The 20,547-nt window shown below is 46.4% G+C and overlaps 1 protein-coding gene across 4 annotated transcripts in view; it reads right to left on the reverse strand.

The window, feature by feature from the left end:
* The window catches only part of LOC138295284 (NACHT, LRR and PYD domains-containing protein 12-like), a 73,867-nt gene that overhangs the window by 48,679 nt on the left and 4,641 nt on the right, over nucleotides 1–20,547 (reverse strand). For all 4 annotated transcript variants that reach the window (XM_069233484.1, XM_069233483.1, XM_069233485.1 and 1 more), the window contains exons 2-4: nucleotides 18,236–18,545; nucleotides 17,353–17,388; nucleotides 788–2,492 (exon numbers count right to left, since the gene is read on the reverse strand). In XM_069233484.1, coding sequence (XP_069089585.1) covers nucleotides 788–2,492; nucleotides 17,353–17,388; nucleotides 18,236–18,512 — 2,018 coding nt within the window. In that variant the 5' untranslated portion in view covers nucleotides 18,513–18,545. The remainder of the gene's footprint in view (nucleotides 1–787; nucleotides 2,493–17,352; nucleotides 17,389–18,235; nucleotides 18,546–20,547) is intronic.

Consider the following 20,547-nt stretch of genomic DNA (forward strand, 5'->3'; position numbering starts at 1 on the left):
GTTTAAACAGCAATAATGGAACTTGTGTTTTTTCTTTTGATATGTTTTCTGATATGTTTTTCTCAACAGAAAAAGTTATCAGCAGAAAGGAGATATTTATGGCAACATGTTTAGTTTGGCATACTTCAGGTAACTTCACGAAAGATAGAATCCCTATTTATGTTACTACACATTCTGAACTATTGCTTGTTTTTAAATCGGATTTACAGTCAACTGATTCTAATATATTTTTGCAACTAGTAACAAAATGCTTTCTGGTGTGTTTAAATTTGCACTACAGATTCTACTTTTATTCTCCATCTCTGCAAACATCCATCCCTTTCTTACGATTGAGCAAAACACTGAGGATTTAAGCAGTTTGTGGGAAGGGAGATTGTGTTACTGGTATTATAAGGAATAAAGTACTCCCTGCCGTACAGTAAAAAGCGGTTGCAAGAAAACTTGGAATTTCATGACTTTAAAAAGGAACTCTCTACATCTCACAAAACTCCTTGGTGACTTGCAATATCCTTACGACATACAGCAGTAGGCAATTTAACCCATACATTAAAGTTTCTTAAGCAGCTCAGTGTATCCTTGTGGGTTCTTCTGCTCTAGAATGCGGGCATGAATGAAAAGAGGACACAACAATGTGTTACCTTATCACATTAATAAGGCCTACATCCTACAGACTGACTTACCATACATATTAGCTTTCTTCAAGAAACAATAGGTATGCATAGAGAACAAATGGAAACTCAATGGTTGAGCAGATCCTACTGTTTAGAGACTATACAGGACTGCATACCTGAGACTGGAGCAGGTCAGCAGCCATGGGCTTAGGGCTTTCAGATGTTCAGGGCTCAGCTTTGAGTCAGATATATGAAGTTTTCTAATTCCTGAAGTGTTTTCCAAGCAAAACTGCAGAATTTTACAATCCATGCTGTTTGTTATGCCACAGATATCTACATTTTGAACACTGCCAAAGGCACTCTTGACGCATTCTCCATCTTGTAGCTCAAACAGGCAGTACAGCAGACCCATCAGGTCAGGGATATTCCCCGCAGGGCCTGGTTGAATCTTTTCTTTAATCCACTGCATCAATTCAGATGTTATGCCTAATGCAGCCTTTAGTTTCAATCCCTGTTCCAAGTGATTCAGATTCTCTTTACTGAGGAGGCCGAACAAGAAGCGGACAGTAAACCTCAAGTGACAGTGTTCGTAATTTCTGGACTTTTCCAAAAAGTTGAGCAGATCTGGCTGAGGACTCACTGTCCTTTTTACATTGTCTTCACTTTCTTCAAGTACAAAGAAGAGAGCTGCTAAGAACTCTTGAAAGCTCTTGTGAATGAAGCAGTGGACATGCTTCGACTTTGTAACATTCTGGAATATATACGTTTTTGGAAAAAGTGACTGTATTTCCAAGAGTGTAAGTCCATGTTTGATTAACTCCTCCTCCTCAAAGAAAGATTTCTGCTCACAGATACCTTCTCTGGCCAAGGCACAAAGCCTCTTTAGAATCCTTTGAGTTGGCTCTGTTGAATCAGCCCTCGGCTGTTTTAGTGCAAGGGCGAGGAAGGATGTGTACAGTGAAGAAAGTGTTCGCAAATTAAATGTGAACTCTGTGGCTGTCTCTATCTGATGTTTGATGACACTGCAGACCACCCAGCAAATGATGGGAACAAAGCAGGCAGCAAAGAGTATTTCAGTCTCTTGTACATAGTGAAAAAACTGTGTGCCTAACGTTTGGCTTCCAAAATATTTGTTAAAATATTCCTTCCTGTCATTGTCAGAGAATCCAAGAATCTGGACACAACGGTGAATCTTCACATGCGCGCTGAGCGTCATCACAGCAGCTGGCCTTGTGGTGATTATTATGTGTGCCTTCTCAAAAATAGTTTTTGTCATAAAATTGCACTGTGTATTTTCCATTGAAGCCTTCTTCTTGGGATCAACTTCTACCGGAAGCAGAGGGCACTTAAGTTCATCGACGCCATCGACAATAAAGAGCAGTTTCTTAGGATCCACTCTGAACCCTTCAGTTGGTTTCAACACCTCAAGGTAGCTCTGGAACAGGAGGTCGGCCATGTTGTGCTGTCCAGAGGCCAGGCTGATCTCTCTGCAGGGTACAAACAATACATAATCAAACCTTCCCTGGAAAAGCTGCCCAGACGCCCAGTCCTTCATGATCCTCAGAGCAGTCGTCGTCTTTCCAATCCCAGCGACTCCCAGCAGCACAATGATTCTGGGAGAATTCCCATGTTTATCTGGTTCAAACAACCTACTGACCTCTGTGTAAGAATCAGCACCTTGCTGGCTCATGATCTCCAGATGATTGCTTCCAGAGGACAGTGTGTCTTGTTCCCCCCTCATCGGGTGATATTGATTATTGATAAGTAACAGCCTGGTGTATTCTTCCTCCAGCTGGAAGCATTCTCTGCTGACACTATTCTTTTCTTTCGAAACTTGGACTTTTTCAAGTGTGTTTTCCATGTACTGTCTCCTCTGATTCACTGGAACACAGAAAATAAATTTAGAAAGTATTTTAAGTAGGGTGTACACAATCAGATTGAAACAAGGAGAGGAGAGAGAATATGGGATTAGATCAAATAATATTATTCTGGTGTGTTTGTGTGGGGCCCTTTTCATTGCTAAGGAATGGCTCTGTATAAAATAGAAGCATCTGTGTGAAGGAAGAGGTTGCAAGTCTTTTGTTTGATTGTATGCTACATGCATCCAAATTCTCTATGTTATTTTATGTTATATGTATTTTTAGAGTGCTCTATCACCAAGGAGGGTGTTCTTGCACTTAAGCAGGGCAACCTGATTTGGCCTAGGGCTGGGTAGGTGGGACTTAGTTGAAAAGCCATGTCTTCAGCTTCTTGCAGAACTCTAGAATGAAAGAGGCTGCTCTGGTTTGCAGCAGCAGCTCCTTCAAGATGTTGGGGTGCAGGAGAAGGCCCGGTCAATGGATCTTGATCTGCAGGGGGATGTGTGCGAGTAAGAGTCCAGCTCAGCGGCGGTGTCTGGAACGTTTGTGGAAGTTTATGCGGGTGTTGAGGTATGTGGGGCCAACGTTGTGTAAGGCCTTGTATGTGTGCGTGAGGAGTTTGAAGAGTGCTCACTTGTGGATTGGGATCCAGTTCAGTTTGTTGAGGAGCATGTGATGTGAGTGTGGGGGTGGAGGTTGAGTGTAAGCACGGCCGTCCAGAGTTTTGAACAGTCGGAAGTCTTCTGATCAGTTGAGCGTTGATTCCAGCATAGAGTGTGTTGCAGTAGTCTGACTTACTGGTGATAAGGACTTCGGTGACGCATCTGCGAGTGTTGGAAAGGAGCTATTTGAAGATCTTGAGCATCTTAAGTGTATGAAAGCAAGAAACAGATCCTGCGTTTACTTCGTAGACAGTCATGGTGAGTTGGCTGTTGATTACTATTGTGAGGTCCTTTCCGTTTGTTGCCTAGGGCCCCTTCAGGTGGAGTCCCAGTGCATGGTGTCTTTGCCAAACATTCCTACCTCTTCATCAGTTCTTGAATTTCACATTAAACTGAAGATCTGGCTCTTCACCAAGCCCCAACCCTGGCTCGGGATCCTGCTCCTGCTACAGTGCCAGGATACCCTTTCGGGAGAGTTCTGCGCTATACAGATACACATACCAGAACATAACATGGATATGCGTAAAAAAACGGGTGAATGCCCATGAGCCACCCATATATGGCCTACCCGATGCAAAGTAGCACAAGGCAGCGCTATCTGCTGCCTTGTAGTACTTTGTTCCTGGGAAGCGCTGCTGTGTGCCGGGAGGTGTGCCAAAAGGGAAGGAGCCCTTTAAAACTATTCTCGCGCTCCCGCCGTCGCGGGAAGCGCTGCTCTGTGCCGGGAGGTGTGCCAAAAGGGCAGGAGCCCTTTAAAACTATTCTCGCGCTCCCGCCGTCGCGGGAAGCGCTGCTCTGTGCCGGGAGGTGTGCCAAAAGGGCAGGAGCCCTTTAAAACTTTCTTCGCGCTCCCGCAGCGCAGGACGCGCGCGGGCGAAGCCCGGGCCAAGGGCGGGCCCGTCTTTGCCCGTCATTGCCAGGAAGAGGCAGGGCAGGGCCACCCCCCTGACATCCAACCAAAGACGTGGACCATACAGCAAACTTGTCTATGGCTGCCTGAAGGAGATCTCAAGTTCCACTGCTCGGTGCGTGGGTAGTCCTCTCACAGAGCCCCAGGCCCCATCAAGTACGCGGAAATCTATTAACCTTAACCGGATACTTGCAGACTTTTCCGTGTACCCAGCCGAATCTATTTCGGTTCATCATATAACTGCTTATTGAATCACGTTTTTTGGAGGGTGGCAGGAGGTGGCACCATTCTTCCTCTCCCAAGGGCAGGAGCCCATAATTCATTACCCGCACTGTGCCAGTCTGCGCCCGATTAGTGGTTGGGTCTGGCGATATATATTCATATATACGCTTTGGGCATCTTACTGTGGTCCTGTCTTTGAGATTTGCTAACAGTAGGGTCTGAGAAGCTTATTAATCACACTATAGTGCCAGTGGCTGGGTCTCAAAGGCCTACACATCCACATAAGCCGGGGGCTCACTAAAGGCCCCTGATTTAAAGAATAATGGGCCGTCGACGTGGGGGTGGGTTGGAAGGAAAGCAGCACTCTAACAGAACCCTAGATGGTTTCCTGCAAAAGGCTGTTGGGGAACTTGAAAAAGAAATTGAGTTAGTGCAGCGACGCTTAGCCGCCCCCTCTTCTTCAACCAACATCCTAGTCCATGATAGCTCGGCCCTACAGCCCTCCCCGCGAATAGAATTTCAGCCTGTACTGACTTCCCCTTTCCCTTCCCCCTCTAAAAACTCCCAGGAGAACCAGGACGAAACCACAACTGTAATCACCACCTGCGCTGTCCCTATTCTGCCGGCCCAGAGTCTTATAAATGAAGGCCCCCTCACCTTAGCAGATTCCAATACCAAAGGAAAAAGGAAACGAAGGGAACCCGCTCTTAAAAATAAACGATCTAGGACTTTGAGCCCCCCTATCATGGCCCAACCCTCTAAAAAGGATACGGCATTAATCCCCTTACACAACACAAACGAGTGCCATGCAAATGAGCACACCAGGGATCTCATAAAAGATGAGCTTTCAAAACTATTTCTCCCAATTCTAACTCACCTCCAATCAATCGAGGACAAATTGGAAAGCCTTATTAATAGTCAGCCACCTAAAACTGTTACACCCGTAGAAATCCAATCCCATCCCCTTGTCAACCATGACCTCATCACTGCTAACAGATCCACTGGCCAAACAGCCAAAATCCCTTTTTCTTCTTTAAATCAAGATTGGCCCAGCACCGTCAAAACAGCTAGTATTTTAATGAATAAGCCCCACAGGGTTTCAGTTCCCTTCATAAAAGGAAACGCCCCATTGAATAATCCAGTAACTATTTTGGGAGTTGGCAACCCCACTTGGGAGTACCCGCATACAGAACACCAGAAGAGTGACAAGACCAGGGGCCTCCCTGATCAAAAAGTGCTTCATTTGCCTCCAGAATCATGTCATTATGCACTCATTATATCGAATGTCCCTGAACTCAAACCTCATTCCACTGAATCTTTTATCGAACTTAAAAACAAGGTTATCCATTGGTTGCACATGAATGCAGGGTTTGCTTTTTCCATGACACCCTCAATACTGATGGTGAGAAGGGTAGGGTGGGTGGGCTCCCTAGCGAAGATCGGTTCAGGGGACTGCATAGTCATCAACTTCAATTCTCCTGACCTTGTTCAACGGCTCTTTTTAAACGCTAATAGACCTTATCCTACAACTGAAAAAACCTCCCTTTGCAGGCTACAAGTGTTTTATCCACCTCCCATGCCAGCTTGGAGTAGACAACTGCCAACGTTATACAGGGCTCCCTCGGCTATCCACACACAGTCTATCCCTGCACCTGGCCCTAGATGCCCTTCGTCATCTCTTTCTGAGACAGACTGACTAGGAGATTACCTTTCGGAAGTGGCTTTGAGCAATGGTGAGACTGAGGTCATTCATCCCACTGCCCTCAGCATCTCTAACTTTGTTGCCCCTTTGACCTTGGCAGATCCTGTTAATCAGGGATCACCCACAAGCATCACGAGTCAAGCTAGCAAGGAATGTATTCTGTTCCCGGCAACTGTTCTACACATTCTGGGGTCTAATCTACCTAATTCATATATAGCTGGGGCTATATCCAGCGAGGTTAACAAGGCACATATTGAGATAGCCACTGGTCCTAATATACCTGAGGGAATTAGCATGGTTCCTAGCAGTTCCCCCCCCGGTGGGAAATATCCTCAGAATAAAGCAGGGTCCATAAAAACAGAGGATCTCGATAAGGTACTCAGCTGGAACATAGCAGGGTTGGAGAGCAAATTACAAAGCCCAGGATGGGGCTGTCTTATTGATGATCACCTGATCTGTCTCTTCCAAGAAACGTGGGCATTAGAACCCAAATATAGACTTGGCTTCAAAAGCTATTGGGTTCCAGCACGCAAGTCATCTTCTGGGAGACCATCGGGAGGGCTGCTTGTGTGGATCAACACTTCTCTTAGGTGCAAGATAGAAGAAATAGATACGGGTTGCCGTGACTTGCAAGTCCTATTAATAATGATTTCTGAAGAGAGACCTTTACTTTTAATTAATATCTATAACAGGAATGTGAGCTCCCATGCTGATTTTGATGTCCTGTCCATTTTGGACAGTCTCCTCAAAAACAATCCCTCCTTCTTTGTTTTGATTGGAGGGGACTTCAATGTCACTTTTGAACCTAATCCTCTAGTCCAAGGAATTTATAAAGAAGAGGATGCCCATTGGGGCATCCCTCAGCTAGTCTCCAACAAAAAACCAAGGCTGAACAAATCTGCGCGCTTACTGGCCGATATCACACTAGCCCATGGCCTCCGAGCCTGTAATGGTCGCTCGCGCTCGGATGTAAATTTGCAAGCTACCTTTAGGCGCGGAAGGCTCAGCAGTCGCATTGATTATATACTTCTTGACATCCGACTGTGGAGCCACATGTTCGATATGAGGGTCCAAAAGCAAATTGAGAGTGATCATGACCCGTTGATTTTATCGACCAGAGGACTTTTTCCTTCGTTCAATGTGCCCTACTCCAAGAGTCATGCCTTCCACCTGGCTCTAACTAATAACAGACGCAACCTAAAATGGGAATCTATTAGTTCTTCCCCTAAATATCTGGCACCTATTTACAACCTGCTTGCCAACCAGATGGAGTGCATGATCCGGCTAAATGAAAATGGGGAGGGTGACAAAGTCTTAGCAGCCCACACTGACCTGTTCCAATCTTTAAAGCATCTCTTTACAAAAAAAATTCTTAATAATCCTAACAAAAAGCACTGCGCTCCTTGGTTTGACAATTGTTGCAGAGAAGCACAACTGTCTCTCCTGGAAGCAATAAAAGATGGCCATGTTGAGCTGTTAAGAACAGCCAGAAAAGTTTATAAGAAGGAATGTTCTAAGGCACGCAGAAGTTGGGAAGAGGCCAGATGGGTTACTATTTTGGAGACTGCTAAATCCAATGATACACCTAGGTTCTGGAAACTAATAACTGACGATTGTAGCAATTCCCCTGCCGCACCTGGTTCTTCAATCCCCTCAGTATCATGGGTAGAGCACTTTGGGCAACTATACGAAGGGCCATCTGAAGCATCCCTGTGGGCCCCCGATGCCTCAATAAACCAAGAGACCACCTCGATCTCATTCTCTCTAACCGAAACAAGAGCAGCAATAGACTCACTGAAATGGGGAAAGGCCCCTGGCCCAGATAAGATTCCAGGCGATCTATACAAATCAAGACCAGACATATGGGCACCATACCTCAACCTTATCTGCAATGCTATTGCAGCAGGGGCCCCCGTTCCACCCACTTGGAAAGGGGCTGAAATAGTACCCATTTTCAAAAAAGGAAATCCGAGCATCCCTGCCAACTATCGTCCGATTAGTCTCCTTGATAACTCCCAGAAAATCTATGCAAAGCATCTTCTGTTCCATCTCGAGGAATGGATTATGGAGTCCGAAGCTCTCTCTGACCTACAAGCAGGTTTTAGACCTGCAGTGAGTACAGTTGACCAAGCCCTAAGATTCATGTCAATAAAATGGAAGAACGTTGACCTGGGGAGGGGCAATCTTTACGTGGTCTTCATAGACCTCAGAGCCGCATTCGATTTGATCCCCAGGAACCTGCTGTGGTCAACATTATCTAACATGGGAGTGCCATCTGGTCTCCTGAAACTCATTGCTCAACTGCATGAAGATACCTTTGCTCAAATTAGATGTGGCCAGGGGGGCGAGCTGACTGACCCCGTAGCTATTAAAAAAGGTGTTAGACAGGGATGTGTCCTGGCACCCACTCTTTTTCTGCTATATATCAACAATTGCATTCACTACTTAGAGAACTGTATAAATGATTCACCTAAATTGGTTGGGAAAAAAATCCTGTGTCTGCTATATGCAGATGATACAATTTTGATATCTAAATCGCCAATGGGAATCCAAAACCTGATCAACCAATTTTGTGTTTTTTGTAGTGATTATGGTCTGGACATAAACATCAAGAAAACAAAACTCATGATATATAGTACCTCCAAGAAACGATCACGTGCTAGCATAGAAATGAACTCGATCCCTTTGGAGAAAGTAGAAGAGTTTGACTACTTGGGTTTCAGACTATCGACCACAGGCAAATGGAAGGCAGCCCTTGACAAAGGGGCTCTCATTATAAGCCAGAGAGGTGGGGCCCTTGTCCGTAGATCGAGAAAGGCTCCGAGCCCCCCCTTGAACATACTTGCAGAGATTTACAATGTCCAAATCAGAGCAGCGGCCCTTTATGGAGCGGAACTTTGGGGGTCCCACAAAAACCTTGATATCCTGCAAACCAAGGAAAACCATTTTCTTAGACAGATCGCCCGCCTAGGTATGGGCTCACCAATGACCCCTCTAAGGCTAGACCTAGGTTTAAACAGTATTAAAACCACTGCAGCCCTAAGGCCTCTTTCCTATTGGATTAGTTTATGGAAATCTGTTGAACTCGAACCATACAGGCTGGCCATAAGAGAGCTCATAGCCACCCCTCAGGCACTGGAGAAAATTCCATGGCTGAAGGAAATGAAATCTGCCTGGGTCAAAATAGGTTTTCCTTCCTACTGGAAATATCCGGAGCAAATCCCCGATAATGCAAGGAAACTTGTTACTAAAAGATATTGGGAGAAAGTAAATGAAGACTCCTTGCATCAAAAAGGGGCGGGCAGGCTAACAATGGAATTTCTCCAACTTAAGCACGAGCCCTGGCCTGAGAATTTCTTGAACCTTCCCATGCCTCCGTACGCCCGTGCTTTATATCTCCAACTAAGATATGGTACACTGCCTATCAATGGTTTTACGGCTCACTGGTCCTCTAACATCGTTTCAAATGATAGATGTATCTCTTGCCAAAATCGTAAAGAAACAATAGAGCACATACTATTTTTTTGCCCTTCGTATAAGAGTCCCAGAGGGAGGTGGATCATTCCCCTCTGCAAAAATATGTCATTACATGATAGAGCAAGCGCCACCAGAATCTGTACATACGACACATCCGTGGTAGCTATTACAGTTACCAAATTTTTAGCGGAGGCCTGGTACATCCGGCGTAGGCTTATTGTTTTAAAGGGCATGTGAGCCATCTTGACATTAGTCGACAGAAGGAGTCCCAGCTGTTATTTTTTAGTAGTATCAGTAGAAATTTCTTAGCAGGAACCTGTTGCCCCCTATATGAGGATTGATGATGACCAGGTCCTACGGGGAAACACTTGCACACATTGGTATGTTAGACAGAATTTTATATCCTAGTTTTTATCCTTTCTCTCTTAACATTTTAACCCATGTCTTATTTATTGTACTTTTTATCTACAATCAAATATCTAGTCTTGTTGATCTTATTCTAATACTGTCCTGATTACTACTGTTTTTATACTGTTATTATTATTATTATTTTTTTTTTTCTCCCCAAACAAACACTATTTATTATGTATGATTGTTATCTCTGTTATTTTAAATGGCCTAGATTTGTAGACCGAATGAACTCAAATAAAATACTTTGTTCCAAAGTCAAGGGAATCAGGCTTTGTAGATCCCAAAGCAAGTTTTGTGCTGTGCTGTAACAAAAGAACAAAAGCTTAGGAGATGTTGTAGTGCTGCTTTAGGCAGTGGATTTTCAAGGCAAGCAGAGGCTTAATTGCAACAGATTTCCAGATATTCTAGTCCCTTTGAGGCTTTCCTGCAGACACTAAGGGGGTCATTACAACCCTGGTGGTCCAAGACCGCCAGGGCTGTTCTGACGGAACCACCGCCAACAGGCTGGCGGTGCTTCCCATGGTATCACGACCGCGGCGGAAGCGTCGCGGTCTTTAATCCGCCAGGGCAGTGCTGCTAGCAGCGCTGCCCAGGGGATTACGAGTCCCCCTACCGCCAGCCTTTTCCTGGCGGTTTGAACTGCCAAGAAAAGGCTGGCGGTACGGGGAGTCACGGGGCCCCTGCACTGCCCATGCCACTGGCATGGGCAGTGCTGGGGCCCCCTGATAGGGCCCTGTGCACCTTTTCACTGTCTGCTATGCAGACAGTGAAAAGCACGACGGGTGCAACTGCACCCGCCGCACGGCCGCAACACCGCAGGCTCCATTTGGAGCCGGCTCCTGTGTTGCGGCCGAGATCCCCGCTGGGCCGGTGGGCGGAAACTAGGTTTCCGCCCGTCGGCCCAGCGGGGAACTCCTAATGGCTGCGGCGTGAGTGCGGCCGCATTGGCGGCCGCCACCCGCCAAGGTCGTAATGAGGGCCTATGTCTTTCATCTTCCTCCCTCTTTGCTCCCACGAGGAAGGATGTGCATGCATGTATGTAGTATGTAGCCACTACTGGCATTCAGATTAGATCACAGTCACACCATAGCTATGGTTAGTCTCTACTCCCTACCTCTGTGCCTCAATGCGCTATCACCCCTTCTCATTATTCATATTACTGAAGTATGGAATGGGTACAACTCACATTGCTTAGACATCTGACTAGTGCTTTCCACACCCCTCCAGGTCGATGCCTTGGTGTTTTCTTGGCATTCTGGGATTTCCATTCAATGCATGAACCTGGGAAGAGTGAGCACTCTGAACATGGTCTGATATCAATAAAGAACTCTGCACAATTGTAGTGGGTGCACCAGTGAGCTGTGGGTGCATGTTCTCTATGTATGAATGAAAATACATGAGTAGGCAAAGACCCCTTGGTCTTGTCAAAGAAGAGCTCTCTTTCGTTCACTCTATTTACCATTCGGGGACGGCACTGTACACAGCGCGAGACGTGGCGCAGTATGTGTCATGCTAGTAGATCTGTGATCCCCAGAGCTCAGTAAACTGCTGTGCTCAGCTCAGCCAATTAAACAGCAGGCAGAGATTGAACCGTGTATGGGATGAACTCACCCATGAAGGCAGGTTCGCTAAAGGGAATAAACCAGCTTTTTCACTACACCCTTACTCACCAGCACTTGCCGACTGCCACCAGTGTTAGCTTCAGCCTGTGAACCAGTGATTAATTTGAGCTGGTGATTTCCGGTGCTCAGCACTGGCACTTAATTGCTAACACTGTAACTAATGACAGTCTGCCACATGGTGGCGCTGCCTGTTTTATTTAGAGAAGAGAATAACAACATTTGTTCATTAATTCAATATATATTAAAAATAACTAATACCTGCCACCTATGTCATTCTTCTACATTTGAGGGCCTAGAATAGTCTGAAGTCTCACATCAGCAGGAATTTGATGGTTAATAGCTGTGTTTGGACTGTCAGGGGCATCACTGCCAAGGGCAATGGGTGGTACAAGCTAGAGTGGCGAGAGCCATTGCACTTATTTTTTTTTTACAAACTAAGCACTTCTGTCAACACTCTGCAGGGTTTAAATTTGAGGCTCAGACTTGGGAGTTATTTACTAAGGTTTTGTGTCGGTGCTTGCATGGCGTAAAGCATTACATTAACTTACCTTTCTAAAAGCCCGCGGATGCAGCACAAGAATTTGCATTGGGGCCCTTAGTAAATAACAATCTTTATTTCAAAAAGCTAAACTAGTATTCTCAGAATACCAAATATTGTTGGCCAAAAAGCCACAACTGAACGGATCCCTATGTTTTAGGACTATTTGGTTGCTAAGACAATTTCCTCACTGAGACATGTACCTTTGATATGGGAAGATTTGCTTTCTGCTGCAGAAAATATGCTATTTTTCCAGTGAAGAAGAGAGATCTCAAGTACAAAAAGTGAAGATGGAGGCCTTTTTAGAAGTACTAGTGCAACTATGATGCAAACATATTGAGTTCCTCAAGTAAATTTCACCTAGGCAGCTAGTCAGTCACCTAATACCTAGAAGCAGTCCACCATAGTAACCTCAGACACTGTAATACAATTAAAATGTTGAATTTCCAAAGTAAACGTTTTTCATTTTCAGCACCGGTTAAAGGCCTTTGATTTCTTTGGTTCTACTACAGAAGCGCCATGTGCATGGCAGTACAAAGAAGGGTTGGTAGCTGCATACTGGGCATCACCGCGATGGGAGTCATTAATCCGGCCTTCTGCATGGGATGGACAGGAGGGATTGTTTTTAGTGTGGGTGTACAGGCTATCCAACCAGCTGAGGGGTAAGCCCACGTAGAGAACCGATGATACAAGTGTGCCCAGAGTCTTGTTGAAGTTCAACCAGACTCTAAGGGATGAGTCTTTGGACAAAGGGAGTGCTTGGCAAGCTACTGCTGCGGGTATGGGGAGAACCACAGAAGGTGAGCTTGTCTGCAAGATAAGTGGGGGCGCTGTTTGCTTCGTAAATGATGCTGCTGGTTTTAAAGCTGGTGTGAGCCGGTAAGAGGAGTTAATGGAGTTCCTTCAGGATGGGGCTGATGTGGTTATATCTCTTTAGGCCCTGATTGGGAATTGCTGCAGCATTTAGGACACCCTTAAGCGGTACCAGTGTGGAGTCTGGGACACCATGGAGCAGAGCATTACACCATCCAGATTTTTCTCACTGATATTGCCCACATTGCTCAAAAATTACCTACAGTGTTTCAGAGCCAGCACTTGATCATGGTTTGCTTCCCGCAGTCTGCCTTCTCAGCCCCAATATGGCATGGCTGCCCTCTCAAAGGCAAAGAATTGTCTCCAGTGAACCAGCACCAGTATTTTCCCTGGGTTATACGACGGAACACCGACTTCCGAAACAACTAGTGCCTTAACAACGAGGTTGGAACACCGACCTCGTTGTTACTACTAATGCCTTTACCACGAATGCCTTAACAACGATATTTCGTTGTAAAGGCATTCCTGATAAAAGCATTAGTAATAGGTACCATTGATCCTACATCCCTCACCCCAACACCCCAACCCCACCCCAAAACCTAACAGCCCCACCCCCTCCCCAAAACCAAAAACGCCCCACCCCGAAACCTAAAACCCCGACCCCCCCACCCCCTCCCCAAAACCAAAAACGCCCCAACCCCGCCCCAAAACCTAAAACCCCCTGACCCCCCACCCCCTCCCCAAAACCAAAAACGGCCCACCCCCCAACCCCGCCCCAAAACCTAAAACCCCCTGATCCCCCACCCCCTCCCCAAAACCAAAAACACCCCACCACCCAACCCCGCCCCAAAACCTAAAACCCCCTGACCCTCCACTCCCTCCCCAAAACCTAAAACGCCCCACCCCCAACCCACCCCAAAACCTAAAACCACATGACCCCTCCACCCCCTCCCCAAAACCTAAAACACCCCACCCCAAAACCTAAAACCCCCTGACCCCCACCCCTCCCCAAAACCTAATACCCCCACTTACCTTAGTCGTCCCCTCGTCACCTGCGTCGTCCTCCTTAGCCGACTCCCTTCTTTGTACCTTAGCCACGCATGTTCGTTGTTCAGAACATACGTAGTTAAGGCACAAAATAACGGAGTCGTGGTTAAAAAAAAGTGTTGTTGCGCTTTCGTTAACCACGACTCCGTAATAAAGGATGTTTCCCTTTTCCCATATGTGTCCCTTCATGTCTAGTATTTCTACAGTGTTTCAGGTTCTGCATTTTGCCTTGGGTGCCCACCCTTAAGCCAAGAGTTACCTCCACAGTCCCAGCTAAAGCATTTTGTCATGGGTGCCCCATGCCAAGAATTTCTTGCAGTATGCAAGCACCACTATCTTTCCAAAGGGGCTAAGCCAAGAATTACTTATAGTATGTCACCGCCTGCACTTGGCCATGGGTGCCCTTTGTTATGGCAAGAATCACCTATAATATGACAGCAGCAACATGTTACCTTGGCTGCTGCAATAAGCCCATAACTAGATTGGGTATGCCATGGCCAGCGGCAGAATCACAATCATAAACATGTAAACAAACACACCCCCACTCTCTCACTCTGACAATCACTCCCTTCCCTCCTCTCACTGTAACTCACTGTCACTCATACTCACTCCTTCTCACAGTTGTTCACACACAAACGTACTCATACTTACTGGTTCTCGCTCTTATTCAGAAACACACACTCACCCCTGACTCTGGGCCCTGATGCAACTGCACCTGCGGCACTGAATGTGCTTCCATGCCCTCTCTCAATCTCCAATCACTCACTCCTTAAAGCTCACTCACACTCCTTCATGAACTCAGATTTCCACTCACTTTCATTCTCATTAACCCTCTCAAACACACTGTAACACAGTCTGATTTCATCTCAGTGATTATCAGTCACTCACAAACACACCCATGGTCCAATTCAGCAGCAGGGCAGGAATCTGGCGCTGGGCACTGGTCACTGGAATTGAAGTGTGGCGTGACAGCTACATTTTTGCAGATATACTGTGGTCCCAGAGACATGTCTGGTGGGTCTCCTTAATAAAATGGATTGTGCCTGTGTGAGGGAACCGTAGTTCACCTAAGCCCCAAACATGTGCAATCCAGACATCCAAATACAGAGTGATTTGTAGCTGGATCGTGTCTCAGCCCTCTAACCCCTTCCACCACCCCCCTGTCATCAGGAGCCTGGAGAGGAGGCCGAGAGGGTTGACCTGCGCATTGACAGTGTTCATGAAAACATGAAACCTTCTCATGAACGCTACTCACTTAAATCTTTAGCATCAGCAGCAAGGGGAAGAGACTGGCGCTTCATAGGAGGCAGGGCTGCACCCCTTAGCCCCTGATCAAGAGCCGCTGGTGCGGAAATCTCTTTCTCAAGATATTAAAAAATGAAACTGAGAGAGAGCTTGTACTGGACTATCTTTTTTTTTGACAATGTGTTCCTTGAGAGTGAGGACAATTCCCTGCTCGCCGTCCTCCCCCGAGCACCCCCAAAGTCCCTGGCCATCCCCTCTCTTTCCCTTCTTAGAGTTATTTACAGTTTATTGGAATTAAACTGCTGGGGCATTCTTGGGGTTATCCCCACTGGCCTATGCTTCTACTGTTTTCTACATTGTCCAATGGCATTGCTCGGTTGAGCCAGTGCTCTGGAACTCATGTTTTGTAATTCAAAATAAAGAATAAAAAAGTTGTCCAAAGTGAATTCAAATGACTTTGAACTGGGTGAAAGTTGGGTTTTGAAGTCTTGAAAGTTCACATCATTGAGTCTGGTTTGCTCTATTTCTTGCTTGTTGTCCTTGGCAGGGTTGAGCTGCAGGTAGGTGCTGGACATCTAGGTCTAGGTGATGTGCAAGCAGTGGTTATGGCTTTGAATGTCTGAAGCAGAGGAGACTGGTGTATCATGGGAATACTGGTGAGTCTTGATGCTGTTATCTGTGAGTCAAGCACCACACTCCATGATGTAGAGGTTGAATAAGAAAGAATTGAGTATGGAACCCTGGGGGACACCGCTGGTGAAGGAACTGTTTGGCACCTTGAGATGCCCATGTGGACAAACTGATTTAGATTGAATAGGTAGAGGAGAACCAGTAAAGAACATTGTTGGTGAATCCTACTCATGACTCCACTGTGTGGCTGAGAGTTGGATGGTCGACTGTGCCAAAAGCAGCTGAAAGATCCAGTGATATACGGAGGAAAGCTGTAGTAACGAGAGTATTATCTAAAATGTGTAAGGTAGCTGTCTCTGTGCTGCAGTGTGATCTGAAGCCAGATTGGCAGTCATGGAGGAGATGGTTAGTGCTGATCTTGGAGTTGAACGTAGACTGTTTTTTCAATGATCTTGAGGATGAATGGTGAGAGGTGGGTCAGTAGGTGGAGACACTATGAGGGGCTAGTGTATATGTCTTTAGAAGTGGAAGGATCTGACCTCTCCCTCTAGAGCTTCTGGAAAGACATTGATAATGGAGAGTAGAAGTGAGTGAGTGCCCGAGACGGCTTTGATGACAGACAAGGATAGGACATGATATTCATAGGAAGTGGATTTGAGAGAGATGATTAATTTGGTGAGATGTGTGAGAGGTAGGAGTTTGAAGGATGACCATTGTGGGATTATAGGAGAAAAGAAAAGTGTAACAGCAGAAGAAGACTTTGGGCGTCATTACAACCCTGGCGGTAAAAGACCGCCAGGGCTGTTTCGGCGATTGTACCGCCAACAGGCTGGCGGTACAATTTTGCTGATTATGACTGCAGCGGTCTTCCCAGCAGTTTTAATCTGCCTGGGCAGCGCGGCTTGCAGCGCTGTCCAGGCGATGAGTCCCCTTTCCACCAGCCTGTCCATGGCGGTAGGAAACGCCATGGAAAGGCGAGCAGGAAGGGGAGTCGCAGGGCCCCTTGGCACAGCCCCACACTGCTTTTCACTGTCTGCACAGCAGACAGTGAAAAGCGTGACAGGTGCAGCTGCACCCGTCGCCCGGCCGCAACACCGCTGGCTCCATTAGGAGCCGGCTCCCATGTTGCGGCCGACATCCCTGCTGGGCCAGTGGGCGGAAACTCTGTTTCTGCCCGCTGGCCCAGCGGGGATGTCAAAATGGGCACGGCAGTTCCGCCGCCTGCCAAGGTTGTAATGAGGCCCTTTGTATTGTTGATGTGCTGTTGGATCGTCTCTTTCACTGATGACAAACGCTTCACACACTTCCCCACAACCCCAAGACCAATACACCTACCCTGACTTCCCGTCCTACTGGCAGCAGTTTTTACAGTTCTGCTGAAACGTTCACATTTTGGGGAGGATGGTTATATACTCATCCCTCAAACCACTTGTTTATTTAGTTGCTGTTACTGGGGGCCAGCCCCCACAAACAGTTATTCCTGCCTAAATGCATGTCCCACCCCAGCCACCTTGTACAGAGCTCTGCTCCTCAGTAGCTTCACGTCTCTTGAGGGAGGCCCCCCCAATATTTAAACCAATCAAACATTGCAACATAAACCTACTTTGTTCTCTTTTTTCACAACGTCTCTGATCCAAATCTGAAAAACAATAAAATGAGAGGAACAGAAGTTAAAAACTCAGCATGCAAATGCACTTGTGCAGTAAAAACCCAGGAAAGGGGAGGAAGTGAACACGATGATGTGCGCTTTGAGCTTGTCTGAGGCTGCAGACTGCACTGGTTAAGGACCTAGACTCCCAGTGGCAGGTTTGTGAATACTGAAATGTAGTAAACTGACACAAAAGTGTAAGTTACATTTGTGAATCAAGCCCACAGTTTTCTGAGAGGGACGGTGGCCTGTGACCTGGAAGCTATATGTGCTTCTCAGCCAACAATATATTCGAATACAACTCTATCTCAGATTAATTGTAAGCACTCATCTGCATATTACACAGAACTCTGCAATAGGTACTGTGCCTAGTGCCTTAAAATGCAACGATCACTCCCTTGCTAAAGAAACCATCGGACAGCCCACTGGAGCCCATCATGTGTGCTCACTCACATGTCTGGGAGCCACATACACATACCAGCAAGCACATGTGGAGTGCTCACATGTCTGGGAGCTATGAATACACACAGGTGGCTGTGATTCACATGTTTTACGAGACGCAGTCCCCCATAACCCTCCCTATACACACAGTGGTTCGCATGTCTGGGAGCCACAGACACATACCAGCAAGCACATGTGGAGTCTCACATGCCTGAGAGCTATGAATACACAGATGGCAGTGATTCACATGTTTTACGAGACGCAGTCCCCCATGACCCTCCCAATACAAACAGGGGCTCACATGTCTGGGAGCTATGAATAGCCACAGATGGCAGTGATTCACATGTTTTACGAGACGCAGTCCCCCATGACCCTCTCTATACACACAGTGGCTCACATGTCTGGGATGCCTTTACAAGGCTCTCTGACAGATCCTCTCGCCTCACTTCACCCAGTACTGTCACTGCTATCTCCAGGGCTCCATCATCTTCATAGTCTTGGATCATCTGATCGGCGAGGACAATGTATGCTGCCTTTTTGCCCCGTCTTCTGGACATCTCAGTGTGCCCCTCTCTCGCACGGTACTTTTCCAGGAGTGATCTGCATTGCTGCAATTCCTTTTTTTCCAACTCCTTGAAATGTAAGAACAGCAGGTGCCTGGCCTGTCCTGCCATCCAAAGGGCTTTCTGTCCTGCAGGAGTGATCAACTGCAATGGGTCACAGGCACAATATTAATAGTACATGGGCACCGTATTAATAGGACATGAGCATAGTATTAATAGGACAGGGGCACAGTATTAATAGGACATGAGCATAGTATTAACAGGACAGTGGCACAGTATTAATAGGACAGGGGCACAGTAGTAATAGGACAGGGGCAAAGTAGTAATAGGACATGAGCATAGTATTAACAGGACAGTGGCACAGTATTCATAGGACAGGGGCACAGTAGTAATAGGACAGGGGCACAGTAGTAATAGGACATGGAAGAGGTACTACTGTATTAACAGGACATGAGCACGTTATTAAAACGACATGAGCACCATATTAATGGGACGGGGTCAAGCATTATTGACGAGTCCTGCCAGTAAGCTCCACTATTATGTCTTGGAGAGGTGATTAGCAGCAATGAGACATGGGGGCAGTATTCATGGAACATGGGCACGGCATTAATGGGGCATGGGCTTAATTTCAATAAAACATGGTCACAGCATTAGTAGGACATAGGCCCAGCACTAATGGGGCATAGAAATAGTATTTATGGGATATAGACACAGCATTAATAGGACACTGACACAGCCTTAATGGGGCATGGACACAGAGTCAATGATTAATGGGACGTATGCACATTGTTAATGGGACATAGGCACATCATTAATGAGACAGAGGCAGAGCATTAATGGGATCTGGTCACATCATTAATGGGACATTGGCCAACATTCATGGTGCAAGGACACATCATTAATGGAAAAGGGCACAGGATTAAAGATAGGTGTGTAGGCTGAGGTACAGGTGATACATAAAGAGGGAGACAAGTACAGGGTGCGTGGGGAACTTAGAGATGAAAAGACAGTGGGTGAGGAAGAGGTCAATAATGCATTAAGTGAGATGCAGGGTGTTTGAAGTATAGTTAGAAAATGAAGAACACAAACATAATATTAAGAGAGGAAGGGGTGCAGGTTGTGTGAGGCAGAAATGACAGGAGAGACGGGTTTATTGTGGGAAAGGTAGAGTTAAGAGATTAAAAGAGGGGGGCAGGGTGTGTGAGGTAGAGGTAAGAGATTAGAAGAGGGATGCAGGGTGTGTGAGGTAGAGTTAAGGGATGAACAGAGGGTGCAGGGTGTGTGAGGTAGAGTTAAGGGATTAAAAGAGGGATGCCGGATGTGAGGTAGAGTTAAGAGATTAAAAGTGGGTGCAGGGTGTGTGAGGTAGAGTTAAGAGATTAGAAGAGGGATGCAGGGTGTGTGAGTTAGTTAAGAGATTAAAAGAGGAGAGCATGATGTGTGAGGTCGAGTTAAGGGATTAAAAGAGGGATGCAGATGTGAGGTAGAGTTAAGAGATTAAAAGAGGGTGCAGGGTGTGTGAGATAGAGTTAAGAGATTAAATGAGGGATTCAGGATGTGGGAGGTAGAGTTAAGAGATTTAAAGAGGGGAGCAGGGTGTGTGAGGTAGAGGCAAGAGATTAGAAGAGGGATGCAGGGTGTGTGAGGTAGAGTTAAGGGATGAACAGAGGGTGCATGGTGTGTGAGGTAGAGTTAAGGGATGAACAGAGGGATGCAGGATGTGAGGTAGAGTTAAGAGATTAAAAGAGGGTGCGGGTGTGTGAGGTAGAGTTGAGATTAGAAGAGGGATGCAGGGTGTGTGAGTTAGAGTTAAGAGATTAAAAGATGGGAGCAGGGTGTATGAGGTAGAGTGAAGAGATTAGAAGAGGGATGCAGGGTGTGTGAGGTAGAGTTAAGGGATGAACAGAGGATGCAGGGTGTGTGAGGTAGTTAAGAGATTAAATGAGGGATGCAGGATGTGAGGCAGAGTTAAGAGATTAGAAGAGGTGTTCAGGGTGTGTGAGGTAGAGTTAAGAGATTAGAAGAAGGGGGCAGGGTGTGTGAGGTAGAGTTAAGAGATTAGAAAATGGATGCAGGGTGTGTGAGGTAGAGTTAGGAGATTAAAAGGGGGATGCAGGATGTGTGAGGTAGAGTAAAGAGATTAGAA

This window comes from Pleurodeles waltl, chromosome 5 (genome assembly GCF_031143425.1).
Source record: "Pleurodeles waltl isolate 20211129_DDA chromosome 5, aPleWal1.hap1.20221129, whole genome shotgun sequence".
Classification (NCBI taxonomy): domain Eukaryota; kingdom Metazoa; phylum Chordata; class Amphibia; order Caudata; family Salamandridae; genus Pleurodeles; species Pleurodeles waltl.